The following is a 19,866-nucleotide window of genomic DNA, read 5'->3' as shown; positions in this document are numbered from 1 at the left end:
TCATTTAGTATTTTATAAAACTACATCTAATGCTTAAGATTGAGGTTATTGAGAATTTCAAAGGAAAAACATCATAAGTCAATTGAAATTATTCTCATTTTGTCTACTGTGTTAGTTTTTCTAGTTTGTTTACTGTGTAAATTACACAGCATCAGGCTGTAGGGGGCACTGTAAACACATAAATAGTCTTAGCAAATACAGACAGATTACAGTCATGCCTCTGAAAGACTTGTTTGAAAGAAAAACATGACTATAACAGGAATTTGAGTGAGCAGCTGAATCTATACCAGCATCAACGCAAACTGGTAAGTAACAAAGACATCAGACATTACTATCATCCGGTCTACCTGGGGTGATGATGAGGGACAGGCCGGAGACAGAGGCAGACTTGGGGACTTTTCCAGCTGGGGATCTGGGTTTCTCTGGGGTCTCCAGCTGGTGAGCGATGCGCCGGGACGCCCCTCTTCGGAAGGACGGCCTGGTGCCTGTGCTGTTGCTCCGGAGCCGAATGCGCCGCAGGTTGGAGACCATCCCGTCTAGAATCAGGAGGAACACAATGTGTGAGTGTTTCACTGCAAAACAACAGGAGAAGAGAATGAACAGCGGTGTGCGTCTTACCTTCCTCCTCAGCAGAGATGGCGAAGCGAGGCATGATGTCAAGGCTCTGGGTGCTGTTCATCACCAGTGGGCTGGCGCTGCGCTCTGACTGGGAGGAGCTGGATGAAGCACGAGGACGCAGGCTGCGAAGAAACACAGTAAAACCTGGGATAAGAATCTCTTTCACAATTTGGCCGATGAAATATATACACTGAAATATTTACACTGAATTATGAGTAAGTTGATGGAAATAGTAGAAATTGGAACTTCCTTGGTTCTGATTTAAAGAGTTGCATAATAGTGTGGGAGGGGCATATGTAAGAAAACTAAACACGAAAATTGCTGACAGACTGAAGTACACACAGATATGTAGGTTGTATACATGTAGGTATGCAGGTGAACACAGATACACATATAAGTGTTAAACCTGTATATGAGGACAGATACACATGGATATATAAACCCCTAAAAGTGAAGATGGAGGACTGACTGTTTTCCCGAGGACTGAGTTACAGCCCATAAGAACTGCAGTATTTAAATACCTCTTTCTGTGCTCTATTCAGGGTCAGAGGGGGACCTGGAGCTATTCCCAGTGCGCACTGAATGGAAAGAAACCTAACACTTTCACATTCACGCCTAAGTGCAATGTAAAAGTCTCCACCTGAACTGCATGTCAGGTGGAGGAAGTCAGAGCCTGGGGAAAACCCAAATCAATACACAAACAAACTCCATACAGAGTCAAACCTGGTTGAAGGTTAGAATGACCTATTGTATTATTCCGAAAAGACTATTTATAACTTCTGATAAAAAATGCTTAGTTTGAATATAAAGTGCTTCATATTCATTGAGAGAATATTACACTTCAATCTCACACTCTCTAAAAACTGACAGTTAACAAGGAGAGAACGAGGGCTGTAATTCTTTCCCTCTCATAATGAGGACATCATTCTCTCGCGTTTCATGCTCTCACCTCCCTCTGTGTCCATCTGCCCTCCTGTCTCCACCAGCCAAGTGTTTGTGTCCATCGCCAGGGGAGAGGACTCCCCTGCCCTCCCATCGCTCCTCCTTCTCCTCACTGTGGCTTCGCTCCGACGACGACAGGCTCTGGTTGGACGGCATGGAGGTGGACAGGTGCTCTGTGCTGCTGTACACCTGGAGGTTAAGGAGGTAATGGGTGAGATATCTGGAGGGCTGTTTTCTCAAAGAGTAATACATCGTTCAATGATGTATCTATATATGTGAAATAATCTATAGGTGAAGACCAGTAAGCAGAGCAGAGCAGTACCTTGCTGAAGCGGTGCGCCACAGAGGAGAACTGTCGGAGCTCCAAAGATGATTCATCATCATTAGTTTCATCATCGTCATCTGAGTCCATGTGACAGTAGCGCTCTGATCGGGCTGTAGGAAACACAGTGACATCACATCAAATAATGACAAACTGATGACCCTGTTTTTATCCTGACTACCACCCCAGTTCTGCCCGAAAACATCAGCACTCTGACAGCCTGTTCTCATAGTACTGCGTCCTTCTGTGCTAATAACAAATATATGTCTAGGTGTGTCTGTGTGCCTGCAGACAGAGACTTACAGTGCTAATTTTGGGTCCTTTCACACATGACAACATTTGGAAAAACATTTTCAAACTATGGTAATTGGATTTTTTTTTTTTTACTTTACTCTGACCATGATACTTTGCCTCACGGTAACCTGTCTGCGTCTAGCATGCTGCTTGAGGCTGCTGCTGTGTGCACACTGAAATTATGATGGAAAAAGGAAACTCATTTTCTCTCGGTGAAAAATGTAATCTTCTCAAAGCTTATGACTACAAGTGATGGAGAAAGAAAACGAATGTGCAAAGGGACAGCACGTGTGGTTGAAGCTGCCCTTGTGAAGTGGGCCCTTTCACAAAATGCCCCGTAATGTAATAAATATACAAATGTAAATTAGAATGTAATCTGCATGAAAAACAAAAGACAAAAAGCTTTATAATAGTCATCTGCTTATAGTGATCAATTTCACCCGGAAAAACATGATCACTAAAAGCAGTTTCCAGTAAGGTGAGTTCATACTCAAAACAGCACTGTGTGAATCTGTCCAGGTATCTAACCGGTCTGTCACGTACTGTCAAAGTAACTGGTGTCCTCCTCAGTCTCGAGTTGAGGTATGAATTCAGCTTTCTGCCTCAGGAGGCCGTTCCAATCCAGACCCAGGAAGAACATGTGCACCTTCACCTCAGTGGTTCCACCTGAAGAGCAAACAACAACAACAACAACAAAAAAAAAAAAAAAATCAGATAAACAGATTTGGCTTTTATATCTGCACATCTATGGCCTAGTTTATAGTCACTCCTCAGCCAATCTGTAACCAGTGTCTCTCCTGATACACTGATATCTCCCTTTGTGGTGAGAACATCCTGTAAAATGACAAGACGGCCCTCCTCTCATGAGCTTTGACCTACTCGAGTCAACAGCCTATGGAGCTTCCACCCGTCATCACGGTGTTATTTACCACAGCTCTGCCTCGATCCAGATGTTGCCTTATTAACCCTCGTTGTTACAGCTTTGATGTAAGCATAAAAGTCAGTATGTGTTGGAAATTTTCTATCAAATACAGCCACAAAAATGTCTCAAACTGCCAGTAAAGAGCTGGGTCTTTTAAGGTGAAAAAGCAACTTTAAATATTTTTTCCACAGTTTATATTTTTCCACATGTGACTTGCACTGACTAGTAAGTAGTACAAGAAATCTGTTTGTGCCTCTTCTTGACCAGCAGAAGGTCACATTGGGACCCAGCAGGACATACTCTAGAGCAGTAATACTAAACTTACAGCCTGATAGGGTGCTGGGTGGCCAGACAACCATTTTCTAATTGACAAAAATGAGTGAAAATAAACTGATTCAATGTAAATAAGGTGCCCGAGTGCATTAAAAAACATCAAAATAGGGCTTCTTTATAAAGAAAATGCCAGGCAGAGGATTCCACGAACCCCAGGACTCCCCGACAGAGGTCTGGAGTAATTATTTATATGCTTATTATTAATGTTTCTTTGTTAACTGGCCCTTTGTTGTTTTGCAAAAGTGTCCCCAAGGCAAAGCAAGTTGAACATCCCTGCTCCAGTGGGCCTTGTCCACCCATTCGTCATCATTCACACCGCCACTAACCTGTTCCCAGACGCTCCAGAGGGCTCGTTCTCAGCAGTCTGGTGATAAGGTCCTGGGCATCAGCTGGCAGAGCGTCCTCCCCTTCTGGCCAGATGATGTCATCTGGATAAAGAAGCACATACCAGGGAAGCAGTGAAGCGATTCAATGACACAGAAGCATTGCATGAACTTGAGGAGACTAAAATAAACATTCAACATGTATCATGCAAAATTTATGTGTGGAAGAGCTGCATGTGATGACTCAGTCAAAATGCTCTTACCGTTGACCACCTGACCGAAAAGCTGTTCTGGTGTGTCTCCAAAGAAAGGCACACAGCCCACTAAGAACTCGTAAAGGATGATGCCCATAGCCCACCAGTCCACCGGCTTCCCATAGCCCTGCCTCAGGATAACCTCTGGAGCAATGTACTCTGGAGTACCACACACCTGCACAGAGGAGAAACATACGAAGACAGCGAAGACTGATGTCAGATAAGGTCATAAAACCCACAGACGAGATGAAGAGAAGAGATGAGAAGAGACGAACCTGTTTGTCGATAAACTCTCTGGTATCCTTTTCGATGTGTCCTTCATACAAGTTGGTGGTCATGTTCATTAGCCCAATCTTTGACAGCCCAAAGTCTGTCAGCTTAATGTGTCCCATGGAGGTGATTAACAAACTGAAAAAAAGAAGGAAATGTTTCATGTTACATCAAACGCTAACCCCAAGACACATATCTCAGACTCAGTGAAAAATATCAAAGGCTGAACGTTTCAGAAAATTCTGTTCCGACTTCAAAAAGACTGCCAGGCTTTTAAAGACGATGGCATGTCTAAAAAATGACGAAAGTTTGGAAAATAATTAGGTGCAGCCTCAAAGCAGAGATGGAAAAATGTGAAATGAGGACTCACTTGTCGGGTTTGAGGTCTCTGTGCACGATGCCGTAGTTGTGAAGATACTCTAAAGCCAGAACAGTCTCTGCAAAATACATTCGAGCCATGTCCACAGGCAGCGGACCGATATTCTTCAATAGGTTGGCACAGTCCCCGCCTTTAAGTACAGAGACAGATGCTTTGTTTAGGCTTTCTGTATCTCTCTGACTCTATTGTGTGGACAAATAAAGATTTTAAAGCTACAGTCGATAACTTTTATTTAAAAAAAACTGTCACTATATCCTAACAGTCATACATGAGACAAATTAGCTGTGGAAAAATCAGGTTCCTCTGCCTCCTCCTAGTGTTCCTAATGGCATTTGCAAGTATTCAACGCCCCTGAACAAAAACATCCAACCAGAACCAGGAGTCTCTAATGCAGTGCCAATTGCTGCTCGTGCACATGCTCACACAGTCAGGCTCAATTCTTCAAGCTTCAGGAGAAGCTTGGCAAACTGAACAGCTGAGAAACAACCACCAGCAATGAAATAAACACGCCAAACCCCCCTTGGCAACAACAGTATACATGCTAAAGACAATAATACAGAAGAAAACCAATGACGAAAAGTAAGAGAAAGAGTTAGAGAGTTAATCTGAACGCAAGCCGGCATCAGTTTTGATCCTTTCAGGTCCTGTAGCTCTCTCCATCACGGAAAAGCTACTCCGATGTTTACTCTTTCTCTTTAGCCTACTTTTGTCTTCAGCCTTCTTTTGTTAACTTGTCTTTGCCGTGAATGCTGTTGTTGGCAGTGCAGCGTGTGATTGACACTGCATGATAAAGACTCCTCCTTGCTCTGACTGGATGTTTTTGTGTTTTTGTTTGTGCTTTGGATTCTAGCAAATGCAATTCAAAACACTGGGAAGAGCTAGAGGATCATGACTGTCAGGATACAGTGACAGTTTCAGCAAGTACGACAAAAGTTGCCTACTGTAGCTTTAAAGAATATTACATTAGCTTATTCCTGTTAAAAATATAGACATATGCATTAAAAATTCAAATCTTACCTTCCACATACTCCATGACCATACAGAGGTGCCTCCGCGTCTCAAAAGAGCAGAACATAGAAACCACAAATGGGTTTTCAGCGAAGGTGAGGATGTCTCGCTCCACAAACACCTGTTGGATCTGGTTCCTCAGCATCAAGTTCTGCCGGTTGATCTTCTTCATGGCAAAACGTTGACGGGTCTCCTTGTGGCGCACCAGAAAAACAGCACTGCATGGCATGAGAAGGGAGGGAGGAGAACAGAAGAAGAGAAAGAAGGAAAATTCCAGGACAGACAGAGAAGGGAGAGTTTATGAGGGAATGATAGGTATGGACTATCAGTTACTATTGAGCATCAGTTCAGACTTGAAATGAAGTCGTCCAGACAAATTCAAAGTGTACACACAAAAGTACTACAACAACACATCCTCATTTCTAGTTTCTTTTCCGCTTTTATTGGGCTCTCTGTGGTGTCAACAAAGAGACTGAGTCAGTCGGACGCAAACAAAGAAGTCTGTCTTACTCACCCATAGGCGCCATTGCTAATGAGCTTGATAGTTTCAAAGTCGCTCTCCAGTGGTTTCCTACGAGGAGGGGTGCAGGCTGCTCGGCTCTGAATCACACACGCACCAAAAGGAGAAGGACAATAACAGGAACTTAGCTGCCGCATTATTTTAGAAAAGCATAAATCCTTGAACTTCACAACTTTATTGTGAGTCTGCCTGTATTAATATGCGCTCTATTCAAAACTTCAACTGTGTCCAAGCAATCCCTTCAGTGAGGCACTGCATTATTTACATGATATTATAGTGTGTGTATTATTGACATGACATGATATCAATATTTCAAATCTTAAATATCACAGTTATTGCCAGTACCAGCATATTGCAACACCTCTAGTGCGTATGCAGCCTGTTTTTGCAGAGTCTCCTTTATTGTTGGTTGCCCAGCCGACTCTTTGGGTGCTGCTCGACATGATATTCGTGATCATGCCGATAATAGATGTTCTCCATGATCAAGTTATTATGAGTGTTTTATATCACAATCTAGGATACTGTGCATCATCCCATCCCTCCTTCACCCATCACTAGTTGTTCTGTCAAGCTGAGAGTCACATTACAATGCATTATTACTATTTTATAACTGCCTACCTGTATAGGTGTTGTATCTACGGTGTCATCAGACTCTCTGCTGACCGCTCTGTGACTCGGACTCGTCTGCTCCAGATGGACCATCTCTGTAACAGCAGCAGGCACACATCAAGCTCCATTCAGCTTAGATAAACACCAGTGAGGACGGCAAGTGCTCATTCAACTGTTTGCAATGATACAACCCGACTAATGATGCTTGACAAAATTGCAGCTGTCACGGTACCCACAGTGGATTTGTTAGTGTTTTCATTTTTTTCTTTTTCATGAGTTTATAATGTCTCAGTCCTGTTAATTTTCCAATTCGGCTGAGTTATGCTCTCCTCTGTCAGTCTAGCCTTCAGTGTTAGTCAACAGAGGAGAGCATAACTCAGACACAGACCAAAAACACAACCTGTTTAACTGAACAATAACAGACTCAGTGACACCAAGGCGTGAACTGAGACTCGGAAAAATCAACATAAACTTGGCCACAGTGTGCACATTAAGAGCAGATAAAATAAAAACTGTTTGTATGAAGACAATGCAATGAGGGAAGTGGTAAGTTGAGTAAAGTGCAATGCATGATAGTTGCCATGACACATTTAAGGAGGTGCCTCGATTTCATTCAAAACAAAATGTTCTAGGGCAAAAAAATAATACATACATAATAACAATAAAAAGAGAAGACCTTAAAATGGCAGCAGAGATAGCACCATTAGCAATACTGGTTCTCCATGTAGGTTAATTTTTTAAAGTTCTCATATCAAGAGAGAGTATATTTTTTGGAAATTACATATGATTTAATTTCGATAAATTAGGGCACATGCATTTGACTCAGTAAAATAAACAGGACATGAACAACTACTGCAATAATAATGCTCATGTCATGCACACCCAGTCCAAATACACAGTACTATTATTTCAGGACATAAGTATTCTAAAATGTCTACGTTGAGAGTTTAGTGGGAAAAATACAAGCATAACAAATGAATAAATCGACGCCTCACCTTCCAGGGGATCCCTGGTGAGGCCGAGCTGGCTGATGATGTATCTGGGAATATCAGTCTTGATGCCGTGGCCCACCTTCGCTTGACCCTCTGCAGCCTCCAAACGCTGGTAAAATTCCTCTGGATCAAACTCCTGTAGAAAAGAGAGAGGAAGGGTGTGTTGTTTTCTTTAGGGCTTGTGAACTTGAGTTATCAGCTACAAACAGACAATATTAAAGCAATACTTCATCTACAAAATGATAATGTGTGTGTATACATTACTCATCCAAGTATCATTTATCCAGTCATATGCTCAGTCCGTCCTAAACACATACATTTTCGCTAAAATCTTACTGTTTAAAACACTTGTGCATACACAGTCGTACGCACAGACGAGTAGAGTGCATGGGCAAGAGTGTGCATTTGAAACCTGTTTAATGGGACACACAGGCAGATCTTAAATGCCCAGGTCCACTACTCGTATGCAGAGGTATACATGAGTACAAATAGAGAGGTTTTAGAAAATGCATGTGTTTGTTGAGTCATCAAGAACTTTTGGATTCTTCATTCACCGTGGAGGCATGCGAGAAAAACGTTTCATCACACAGTCAACGGGGTGAGTAGCTGATGTACAAAGGGTCATTTTGTGGGTGAAGTATTCCTTTAAATGGATTACGGACTACATTTCAAAACATCATTCTGTCCAGCAAGGTAAGTTTGTTGTTGGCTTATCCTAAGATGCAACTGTGTTATTATTACAGCTGAAACTATCATTACTACAGCCTATAATCAATGCATGAGAGTCCCCTGTGACATCTGCATTTGAAGGGACAGATATTTGGCTCAAGGCACTTAAACATCATGATGATATTACATCACTCCTGTACCCATGATCACAAATGTGTCTGCCAGTGAGTCTTACCAGACACTCCAGGAGCCTGGCAGGTCTGGAGATGATGATGAGAATCTTCTTCACCAGTTTGGTGATGACTGTCACCTCCTCGCTCTCTGAACGCTCATACGCCTGAAAGGGCAAAGACAAAGGATGATGAATTATTATTGTGACTTAATCCAATTGGTATGAGCCACGCAGCACGCACAGAGGCTGTCTGCACTTTGGCTTGAGTTATTTTTAGCATCCATTTCATCTTCTTACGTTATCTGTTGGCGATTCAACAAATCAGGGCTGGCATTTCAACATCTTGTATCAATATCATTTACGTTTGCTGCCTTGCCAGATTCATAAATGATAGAAAAAAACCTCTTACTAACACTCATTGTGTCCATATCTTAGACTAACACTGCCTTGCCTTGGTCAAACAGCATGTTCAGAGTCAGTGTTTCAGAGGTGCTAAGAGTGATGTCAGTCAGAGTTCAGGTTAGACAGCTGATCTGTCTGTAACAGGCTCTGTGTCTTACCCTGTCAAACCTGTTACATGGTTTGTTTTTAAAGTTGCAGTAGACAAGAAAAACAGTGTTACAAAACAGCAATTACAATTCGAAAGAAGAATGAGTGAGCACTGGGACAAACATTGTAACATGTGACGGTACTGACATTTGCTAAAAATAAACTCCCTCCAAGCTGGAAAATCATTTTATTGGCAAGATGGGAGAATAATTACAGAAATGTGGCTTTGGTGGAAATTATAGACAAAATGATGTCTTTCCCTGTTGTACTGTGGAATAAACTATGCCAATAGGAGACAGACTACACACTGTACTAACTGTGGCTGGAAATGGCTTGATAACTCGATATTAATTCATCCAACTTCCTGATTGAAAAGAGAAAAGTCATTCGAGTCTGTAGCAGAAGCTGTTATCTGTATTGCAGAAGGCAGCATGTGCTGCAGGGAAACTGTTGCTGGAAAGCTTATGTAATAAATCATTATGTAATCAAACACTTGACCACCGCACAGATCTAAGTAATGATATGAAATGACAACACAATTACTGAACAATGAACTGGAAACAGCACTGAATGGGAACCAATCATACAGGCAATTTCAATTCAATGTTCCCAGTGAAGCTACAGTAGAGCCTGCAATGTCCCAGAGGGCAGTCTGAGCTACCAACAATCAGAGATCCACTGATGATGTCTTAAAGGGAACAAACATCAGCTGAACAGTTGCAGGGTCGAATGATCATAAAAAGCAAAGCTGTGTGCATGTCGTCCAGGGATCAGATGGAAGAAACACTCACCTCGTGCAGCAGCTTCTCCAGTTTCTCCTGCAGCTCCACAAAGTACCTGGAGGTGACCAGGCCTTCCTGGGACTTGTCCAGACAGTCTCTGGCGAGTTCCAGCAGTTGGTGCTGAATGAATCCCAGCACACCATCGGCCAGGGGCAGAGCAGTGCCTGGGGAACACTCTGCAATGATGTCGAACAGCCGACCCTCCATCTGGGCTGTCGCCTGGGAAACGACCAAGATGGAAGACTTCATTTAAAACGGTGACAGCAGTATTATATGAACAATTTCCTTTAAGTATTAGCCCACAGGTGAACAAGTGAAGATTTGGCTTTGCCAGGCAGGTTAAAATGTCCTGTCCTGATTTCCACGTGTAAAAAAGCTCCTGATAGATTGATTTTTTCACATGGAGACACATTAACAAACAAAAGATGTTTAGCAAATACAGATAGAAAGACAGCAAGGAACTGACTTTACCTTAGGAAAGCGTTCTTTGTAGACATGATTCATCATGACAATTTCATTGTCAAATGTTCCACAGGTCCGTCCAGGGCTTGAGGGGAACCAGGCAAAAGAGAAAAACAGAAAAATGGATCAGAGCTACAACCTACGATAAATATACTACTGAACAGATCAAGTTAATAAGTCATGGATGCTACATTTAAATCAGAAAAAACACAGTGGAACTTATTTGCATACTGATCTGGAGGAAGGTGCCATGATTTTGCAAAGATGCCGTCTGCATAAGCCTGCGCAAAGTGGCTGCAATTAGCTAGCCAGTAGGATACACACACACAGGAACTGACATATACTAACACGTGGCTGAACTGTTGACCACAACAAAGAACAGAGAAGCTCATTATACAGCACACACAGAGGTAGCAGGACTTCATTCTGCTCAGGACGCCATTACTCCTCTATATCTAGCAAAATGGTTGCTATATTGATGTTTCAGTGTCGCATACAGCTCCTTTAAAATGCTAAACACTGATATACTGAAGCTGTAAAACAATGTAAAGCTCAATAACTGTCTTATTAAAGCTACAAAGAAACTACATTTCTTACAAGTAAATGTTTGACTGAAGGTGTTTACAGCCATCCTGGGTCATAAACACAGCATGTTTGAATATAACACTAATGTGATTCAGATCAGGTTCTCCTCTGCAGTATCCATGACCACATCTGTTGTGTGCGCAGGGCTTCAGTTACGAGACGCCACCTTTAAAACTGTCCGTACACATTGCAAATCAACGTACTGTCATCACAAACGTTAAAAATAGCGAGCCTGGGTGCCCCTATACATCACATACTACAAATAACAATATCAACATGTGACAGGCACTTTACTATTTCTGGGTTACTACGACAGTTGCCGTTGCACAGCAGTGGATTATTTAAGTGCAATACTAACAGTTAACCCCTTGGGAACTATTTGAGGGCAATAAGAAACGCTTTACACACCCTCTAGAGCTATTTTAGAGCAACACAGACACTTGTCCGGCATCCATTTCCATCGTCAATACGTGCAGTAATTTAGATGTGAGTTTGTGGAATCTCGTGTTCAATCTGAAAACAGCTGATCAGGGCTCAAATTAACAGATCATCTGACAGAAACTGCTGTTTTGCTTGATATACATTTGCGGGTATAAACTTTTATAACCAAACCAGACAGTTAACAAGCCTACTGACTTGTAAAAGTCTTGACTTATACTGGACTGTTAACATTTTCTCATCAACTTAAATTCAGAAACCTAAGATGTTTGACTCATTAAATGATGAAGACCTTCTTGTACACAAGTCTCAACTGTGACTTTTTCCTTTAAGTAGGAAAAACCCCCACTTCAGCATACCAAGAGCAGTGCACAAAGAGTATCTAGAACCCTCTCCGCCATATATATACATATATATACATGTGGCACAGGCAAGGACATGTCACAGAAAAAAACAACCACATCAAGATGCTGCCAACACCCTCCACCACCCATTATATAAATCTCCAGCAACCTCAAAACCCCCCGCCACAAGAGCTATTTAGAGGGCTCGTCTAAGTGTTAAATGAGAGCAGCCATGCTAAATGATGAGGAAATGCTATATTCTAATCCAGGGGATCGCTAGAAACCAGCACACATAACCACACCAGAACCACATAAAATAATTATCGCACAATATTCAAATCCTCCCAGCCAGTGTTTCATTATAATCACACATGAAAGACGGAGCATCCGGCCTATTTGTGTTGGTTTGAGGCTGAGAGAGGCAATTTCACCAAATGAGACATTTCTTATTTACATTCTGTTTACAGCTCTGCTGCTAGGGAGCACATGGATACTAACTGCAGGTTTTTTCTGGCGGTTGCAATGCTGATAACAGTTTGTCTCTCATAAAATTATTTTAAATCCATATTTGGGTAAGCAGCTATGCAACAGAGGGAAAATGTACGAGAGGTAGGGTGTCTGTCACTGCTGCTCATTGTGTGACTAAAGCTTCTGGAGGGGGTGTTAGTGTTTATGTGAGCTCCACAGCCAGCATCTTCAATTAGTGCAGCAGAAGTTTCCACACACAGCGGAGCAAAAGCAGCTCAGCATCGTATTGCAGTTATAGTTAGACATACCTCTTGGCTGGGCCAAAGAACTGACAAGTAAATGTTAGCTTACAGGAAAATTTACATGGCAGAGAAGAAACTCTGGTTCAGGAACAAAGATTATAAATGTCATGACTTCTTTTTTTCCCCTTTCATTTACATTCTTGGCAGCAATACTCAACAGGTTAGTTTTTCAGTTACCTTTTGAATTATAGGCTTTCGTGAGCTGTTTAAACTAGAAAAGGTTAGTTAACTAACTCAGCTGTCAGAGTCAGATGTAGCTTATTTCTGGCCACACTAAGTCACGTGTGAGGCTGGTATTCTAATTTTACTAGATGTGATCAGTTCCTCTATATTTCCACTGTGCACTGCATTGTGAGAAAACAGTGTCTATCAACACCACACTTGAAAAAACAAGAATATTTAGCATACTGCTGGTGTACTGACATACTGAAAGAGCAGTTCCTTGTTCCTTTTTTGTGGTTTTATATCCTTCTGTGGCTTTCCAGTAGTGCTCCTGATATATTCAAACCCAAAAAATTCAAATCTCAGTCAAATATGTATGTTTAAGCCTAAAAATTCTCAAGTGCTTCTAAAAACTTTTTACCAATCATGTGATGCAGGCGTCTGCATGATGTTGTTGCTAACAGATAAACTCATATACTGCTGTAAGTGCCACGCTAGTTTAGTCCTGAAGGTCACAAACAAAGTAAGCGATTGAGTCGATAGTAGACAAGCAACTCCTGTGTGCTGTGAGGTAAAATTACTATTTTGAAGAAAGCATAGATATCTGCTTCAGTTCCCTGTCGGAAAGTAAAGTGATAAAATAATTGTAATATAGTGTACACCGATATTATTATTATTAACGAAGCTCAGCCTAAGTTCAATAAGGAAGACTTTCTTTGAGCTCATCCATTCACAATTCTCTCCCTCCCACTCCCACTGCTTCCTTTTATCAGCTGACTATGGGTGTTCTCACCTCTAGTTATCCAATGAAACTTCACCACAATCTCTATCAGCCAATCAGGATGCTTTCTCCTCTGCTGCTGTTATTGGCCCTCCTCCACCCCATTCACCTCCAGCCATCGTATCCAGAGTCCAGGACAAGTTCAACAGAGGCTCATGCCTCTACTCATCCAGAACATCAGCACTTCTCCATCTTCTCCACATCTTCTCATCTCATCTTCCCTACCTCTATCACCACCAGCATCTCGAACCGGAAGGGATTCCCTATTCAACTATGGATCCCTCACCCTCCTTAAATCATATCATCTCGATTCGATCTCGATATTCTTTTATTATGAAAACGAGTCTCTCCTGATTGAAATTCTTTCATGGTCCTTTTTACAGGAGGGTAATATACATCTGCTGCTGCTCCCTTCCACAGCCACCCGACTGTTTTAACAGAAACAGTAGCATTACTTCTCAACACTTGCTACCACTTCTGTTGATCAATTAGTTTGTGTTGAGTCTGTGGATATTCTCATTTATCCAGGTCAATTCCATTTTGGCAACAGTTAAATCGTAGGCAACTGGACTTTGATTTTGTCTAGAAGACATTTCGCCTCTTATCCAGCGGCTTCATCAGTTCTCAACGCATCGGTCTGACTAGTCCTCACTAGTCTGACCCGTCTGACTCGTCAGACTAGTGAGTTAGTTTGTGTTATTGTGTGACTTTCAGAGCCAAACTACCATGCTGTCCACAGTAGTGAGCTAAATTGCTTAGCCTCTGTGCCCTCTATACTCCTGTCTGCTCCTCCATACTGGGAGCTGATTGCCAATTAGTGTAGGTATCACATTGACTGTGGAGCTATACATGTGTTTATACAGTGCAAATGCAGTACTAAATTGAATCTCAGTGTGTCTTTATATGTTAAATAAAGGTTTAATAGCACCATGTTCCACCTCCATGCTTAAAACTTTCAAGTTAACACTTCTCTCACCCTCCATGCCAACACTGTCAGCGAACAGTGTGTGTGTGGGGTGGCAGGATCAGCGCTGTAACCTACGTCACTGCTTTTTAATAATGGTTGAGAAGAAGATTCCATTTGAAAAACACGGAAAAGAACGCAGATGGACCCGCTCTTTAAACCTGGCACCTCTGCAGTGCAATCACACTTCTTATTTTTAACCTGGTCACAATAGTACGTAATATTTGAAATAATTTTAATTCATGAATTAATACTACTAATGTAAGCAGTGGTGGACGTCAGTGCTGAGCCTCATGACATTATCTTCTCTCATTGATTTTCACATTAACCTAAAACATCTGCCAGAAATATTTAAGTGTGTCATCTTCTTTTTGTTCCATCCATTCAAATCAAACTAATCTGATGACATCATCACTTCTCCCAGGGAAGCACAGTGTCACAGAAATGTTTGTGTAGTCCGTACATTTGTGCAGTATAGTTAGTGTATGATAGAACTCCAAGCTACCTGAGACTGCGTGAGCGGAGCCTGACAGGGGGCGAGGCGTGAGCTCCTTCTTCGTCCGCGACACTCTCCGTGCTCCGGAAATGTTTGAACAGGAAGTGGAGATCATCTTGCGTGGGCTGGAAGGGCAACTGGTGCAATAACTCCTGGGAGGAAGAGGACTGGGGACAGAGAGAAACAGGGAATGTATAAGAGGGAAGTAGAGAGTGGGAAAGAATCATGTGCAGAAGTCCGTGACCTGGAATATATTGTAAATATGTAATAAAACACTAACTGGCTGAATACTCAAACTTGTTTTCCCACTTGTATCATGTCAGGGTGTGCTTCTGCTGCTTTGATGATATAACATCCTGTGTTAAAAGGCTTCCTATAATAAGAGTCACACCACTGCTCTCTCAGATTCACTCATTATTCTCTTAATGCGCAGAGACTTAAAGGCTTTCATGCTCCACCATAGATCTGAATTAGATGTAACACTTAACAAGGACGTGCTGAGAAAGGCTGCACTGAAGTAAAACATCATAAATCCTTTTAATTTTAAAAATGACTCAATGAGCTTTAGTGTTGTGCTCTCCTGAAGCAGGATTTTTCCTCCCTGCCGCAGCCTGTCCCGAGGCACGCAGCAGCGGCTGTTGTGTTGGCCGCGCATGCATTAGTTTTCTCTTTCCAAGACAAAATGTGTGACACGCAGCTTGGAATTTATGAGAACTCCCATCTGGCCGGGATCTTGTGTTTCACTGGAGGAAGAGCAAAGGGAAGGGAGAAAGAGAAGAGCCTAACAGAGAGAAAAAGTGAAAGGAAAACAGAAAAGAAAAACTCACAGAGAGGCAGAATAAAGGAAGCAGGGAAGTAACAGAAAATAAGAAGAGGGGGAGATAGATACCCCGAGGAGGAAACTAGAGACGTGTCAGAACCGAGCGAGAGCAGCATAAAGACCTCACTGACAGCGAGCCTGAAAGGGGCATTGTGTGGGGAAGCTGACCTCACCGTCTCCAAGCCATGTGGTTGGCCATGCAAAATTACAGCCGTGACAGAGGAGAGCTGCTATTGTTTTTACAGCCAACTGCAGCTTCAGTAATGACTTTCTAGACAACATCTCAAGGAAATCAACACAGAAACCTTCGACAAATGGCTGATGGGTGTAGCTGGGCCGCACGTCGCACTCCCTGGGCTTTGACTTGTCCCAAAAGGAAAAGCAGAGCGAGGAAATGTGAAACGCCGTACAGTCCCTACTTGAGTGTGATGTCATCCAGGAAAAAGAAAGCACGCATTTCAACAAGACCCGTGTTATTTTAGTGATAAGACTTATAATTCCTGTACTTTCCCTCGGTCAAATGGGGCTCCACAGAGTGTGGCTTTGGTATGAAGTCATTTACTTTATAAGGATGGTCACATGGTAAAATATTAACTTAATCAGTCTTTGTTCCCACAAAAGTTTATTGAATTCAGGCAGAAAAAACAAACCACATGGAGAGGAATTTTGTGTATTTTAGTTGTCATGTGTCTATAAAGCTGTCCATCTATTCCATTAATGATCCCACAAAAACACTGAGAAAGGCATCTGAGGATTCATTCCTATTTCCTGCCTGCAGTGGAACGTGCGATAGAGGGGCTGATGATGCGGAGATGTATCATCGTTAGACGTATCCTGTTATGACTGACTCATTAAAGTACTGTTTTGTATAAATCATCTGGCTGCAGAGAGTATGGTCAAACAGTCTGTCAAGTAACAGTGTTGTGATGGTGTGAAGTTTTTCACCCACCTCTGAGAATGTATTCAGCGTCTTTACTTGCATCGGTTCAACAAATGATCTGCAGATGCCAAAGGGTCAGCGTGAAGTGATGCCCGACACAAAACTGAATATGTAACTGTCCGCCCCTGGTTGTAAAAAGTTAGTAGTTTGACCAGAGGCAATGATCAGCTTGGGTCGAAACAGCCAAATACATTTCTCAAACCTCTGCTGCAAAATCATCTACCTCTATATGTTCAGTCATTGTGAAGCACTTATATTTTTGAGAAATTATATAGTTAAAGATGGGGTATGCAGTTTTCTGGAAAGGGCAAAAAGGTCATAATTTGAAAATACACCCTCCTCCTGCAGCTCTCCCCTCACTCCCCTGTCCTATGCCCCTGCCACCAGACGACCATGCACTTCATACAGTAACCCAGTGTTTCCCACAAATTGATTTATTTCATTTTATTTCATTATAGAGCTCTCTCGCTGCTTATCAGACCTCACATGAGACAAGAATTAACTAACTAGCCAACCTGCAGTCCCTTCGCCTCGCTCCTTGCTGCTGTGGACTGCTACTAGAGCCACCCTGACTAAGAATTTCCCTAGTCGACCATTAGTTGTCACTTACGGCCATTAGCTGACTAATCACCCACAATTATGGTATTAATCTAATTATTAAATGATATATTTTGGGCGGGGCAACACAATGGTTTGAGTTGAAGGTGTGAGAAAGAATAGTATCAGTAACATTGTTAACACTGTGCTACATTACAGAGAAATACAAAACCGTACTAATGAACCTTCATTAATATAGGCCTATATTTTATCTACAAGTGCACGTCACACACTGAGCGAGCCGCCTGTTAATGACGCTGTGGGCTAATGGGCATGTAGCTACTTCCATGTTTCAGATGATACGTCATGTTTGTAATCAATGAATCACCTTGGGTTCGTCCTTCACCTTCTCAAAATGATCCCACACTTTGGATTTCCTGCCCGACATGTTATTAACTAGCCTGTGGAATAACTGCAGGTACCAGCCCTGGAAATTAGGGGCCATACACATGCCGCATCTTTAACTGCCTGGAAAACACGAGGTCAGGCACTGGGCGCTACTCTTGTGCCTTTTTTTGTGCCAGCTTTCAAGGGTGCAGTGACAGGTTGTGTTTGAGGTTGCAAAGCAACCTTAACAAGCATCGTGTAGTCTATTTACCTAAAATCCTGAGTGCAGAGCTGATCTTCTTTCAGAGGCTGTTTATAAGTGTGTAGGCCTATTGTCCATGGGACAGGTGTAAAGCTCTGGGTAGCCCTGCAGTAACATGATCGGCTTTTCCGTATTTATCAGACTGAATATTTACAGGAGGAGGAAAAGATATCTGTCGGCTGTGATTGGTTTGTAACGTGACTCCTGTCTGACTGCTGAGCGTGGCCTCTTCCTGTGTCTGTCCTTTCAAATTAAATTCCCACATGGTCCGCTCATACAGGTTTTGATTTATTTTGACAAGGCGCAGCTCCCAACAGAGTTTCACTTTTGTTTTATTTTTGGGTTTTTTTTCTGCGACTAAGAGACCAATGAAATTTTGCCGACTAATGACCTTTCTGGTCAACTAACGTTTGGTCAACTATTAGGGGGCAGCCCTAACTGCTACTCCCTATTTTTGAAACACTTCGTCAATATCGAGAGGTGTTTTTTTCATTTATTGTCAGACTCTCTTTTTGACTCTCTCTTTGATAAGTTGGTCTTCCTTTTTTCGCTTTCAAGTATAAAGAGTTGTTGCCAATACTGGAAGAGCATCTTTCTCTGCAGGACTCTCCACCATTGAATCAGGCTCGCACGCACATCATTTTTAGAGCTGCCAACGGGAACGCCCTCTCTCTGAAATGACCTGTGATCGGCCAAAGTCTCCATCACACACTAGATTTTCTAATGCCTGAAAACAGAGCCAAGAGGAGGAGTTTCCTCTCAGTCCACTTAAACTACAATATGATGAAAGGATGTTATGGGAACTTTGCCCAGTGACGCCATGATAAAACTGCCTACCCAAACTTTAATATGACTGCATCACATTAAACTTTTACGTGACGAGCTGAATCGGCATCACTTTACTTAAGATATTAAAAATGCTTGCAGTGTTTCGCAGAGAGCTGTTTGTCAAATAAAATACAACTTCCACATCTCATCTAAAATATGGACCAAGTGCCGAGCCTTTTTATAAAACAACTCACTCTGTAAACTGGGGTCTACTGTAAATCAACAAGCATTTATAGGTGGATTTATTTCCTACACTGTGTGTAATCTGATGGGGTTTACAGTGCAGTCAGTCAACACCATAAGTTTACAAGACACCATGGCCCAGTAAACCGATTGATACACAGTATAAGTAACACAGGGAGCTAAATGGTCCCATGGCAGCAGTTTGGGAAAGAGGTTGAATATCTGATGAAGGAAAGAGAAGCAGACCTCGCTGCCACTGATGACTGCAGGGATATAAAGACAGAGACACTGAGAGAAACACAGAGAGAGACTCAGCTTACAGATACTGATGAACTGGGTGCATTGGTGCAATATCCAGACGAGGGAACTGAAGCCACAGACCACCTTCGCCCATCCGCTCTGCAGAAAAGAAAAAAACAGTAACAGACTGCTCAGTGCTGGCTCCCCATCACATATGAAACCTACACATCCTGTTGACTCACTCCAATCTTCAAAGAACCTGCAAATCTCATTTCATGCTTATATTCCCATGCAAGCTTAAAGTGATAACATCTGATGCTTCAAACTGTGTCATAAAAAGAAATAAACACCAGATTGTCGTTTTCCTACCTTTCAGTGCGGGCCAGTTGGCTACACCGATGCAAAAAAGAGGAAGACGCATATGAAGGAGGCAGAGAAGAGGGGGACAGGCAGAGACACAGTGAGAAAGAAAATAAACACTGTTTAATGATAGTGACAGAGTAAGTCTGGCTGTCAGAGTCATAGCACTGTTTGTCTGTCACAGCTCACAGCCAGTGGCAGTCGGCTGTTGCTGCTGCTGCTGCTGCTGCTGCTGCTGCTGCTGAACACCTGCCAAGCTGCCATCATACTGCAGCACTGATACCCACAGACGCTTGACTCATGACTCATTACACACACACACACACACACACATACATATATATACGCC

General features: G+C 42.3%; 1 protein-coding gene across 3 annotated transcripts in view; it reads right to left on the bottom strand.

Moving 5' to 3' along the window:
* Positions 1-19,866, bottom strand: part of mast3a (microtubule associated serine/threonine kinase 3a) — a 41,076-nt gene that overhangs the window by 5,643 nt on the left and 15,567 nt on the right. For 2 of the 3 annotated variants that reach the window (XM_049597711.1, XM_049597710.1), the window contains 19 exons: positions 19,527-19,547; positions 19,238-19,316; positions 14,970-15,127; positions 10,430-10,505; positions 9,968-10,177; positions 8,691-8,792; positions 7,790-7,922; positions 6,804-6,889; positions 6,180-6,265; positions 5,675-5,883; positions 4,649-4,787; positions 4,284-4,416; positions 4,018-4,183; positions 3,758-3,859; positions 2,720-2,842; positions 1,883-1,995; positions 1,568-1,749; positions 619-740; positions 348-536 (listed from right to left, as the gene is read on the bottom strand). In XM_049597711.1, coding sequence (XP_049453668.1) covers positions 348-536; positions 619-740; positions 1,568-1,749; positions 1,883-1,995; positions 2,720-2,842; positions 3,758-3,859; positions 4,018-4,183; positions 4,284-4,416; positions 4,649-4,787; positions 5,675-5,883; positions 6,180-6,265; positions 6,804-6,889; positions 7,790-7,922; positions 8,691-8,792; positions 9,968-10,177; positions 10,430-10,505; positions 14,970-15,127; positions 19,238-19,316; positions 19,527-19,547 — 2,429 coding nt within the window. The remainder of the gene's footprint in view (positions 1-347; positions 537-618; positions 741-1,567; positions 1,750-1,882; positions 1,996-2,719; positions 2,843-3,757; positions 3,860-4,017; positions 4,184-4,283; positions 4,417-4,648; positions 4,788-5,674; positions 5,884-6,179; positions 6,266-6,803; positions 6,890-7,789; positions 7,923-8,690; positions 8,793-9,967; positions 10,178-10,429; positions 10,506-14,969; positions 15,128-19,237; positions 19,317-19,526; positions 19,548-19,866) is intronic. The other variant, XM_049597712.1, reaches the window with a different exon arrangement.

The sequence above is a fragment of the Epinephelus fuscoguttatus genome, linkage group LG15, assembly GCF_011397635.1.
Source record: "Epinephelus fuscoguttatus linkage group LG15, E.fuscoguttatus.final_Chr_v1".
Taxonomy (NCBI): Eukaryota; Metazoa; Chordata; class Actinopteri; order Perciformes; family Serranidae; genus Epinephelus; species Epinephelus fuscoguttatus.
This window is presented reverse-complemented; position numbering and strand designations above follow the sequence as displayed.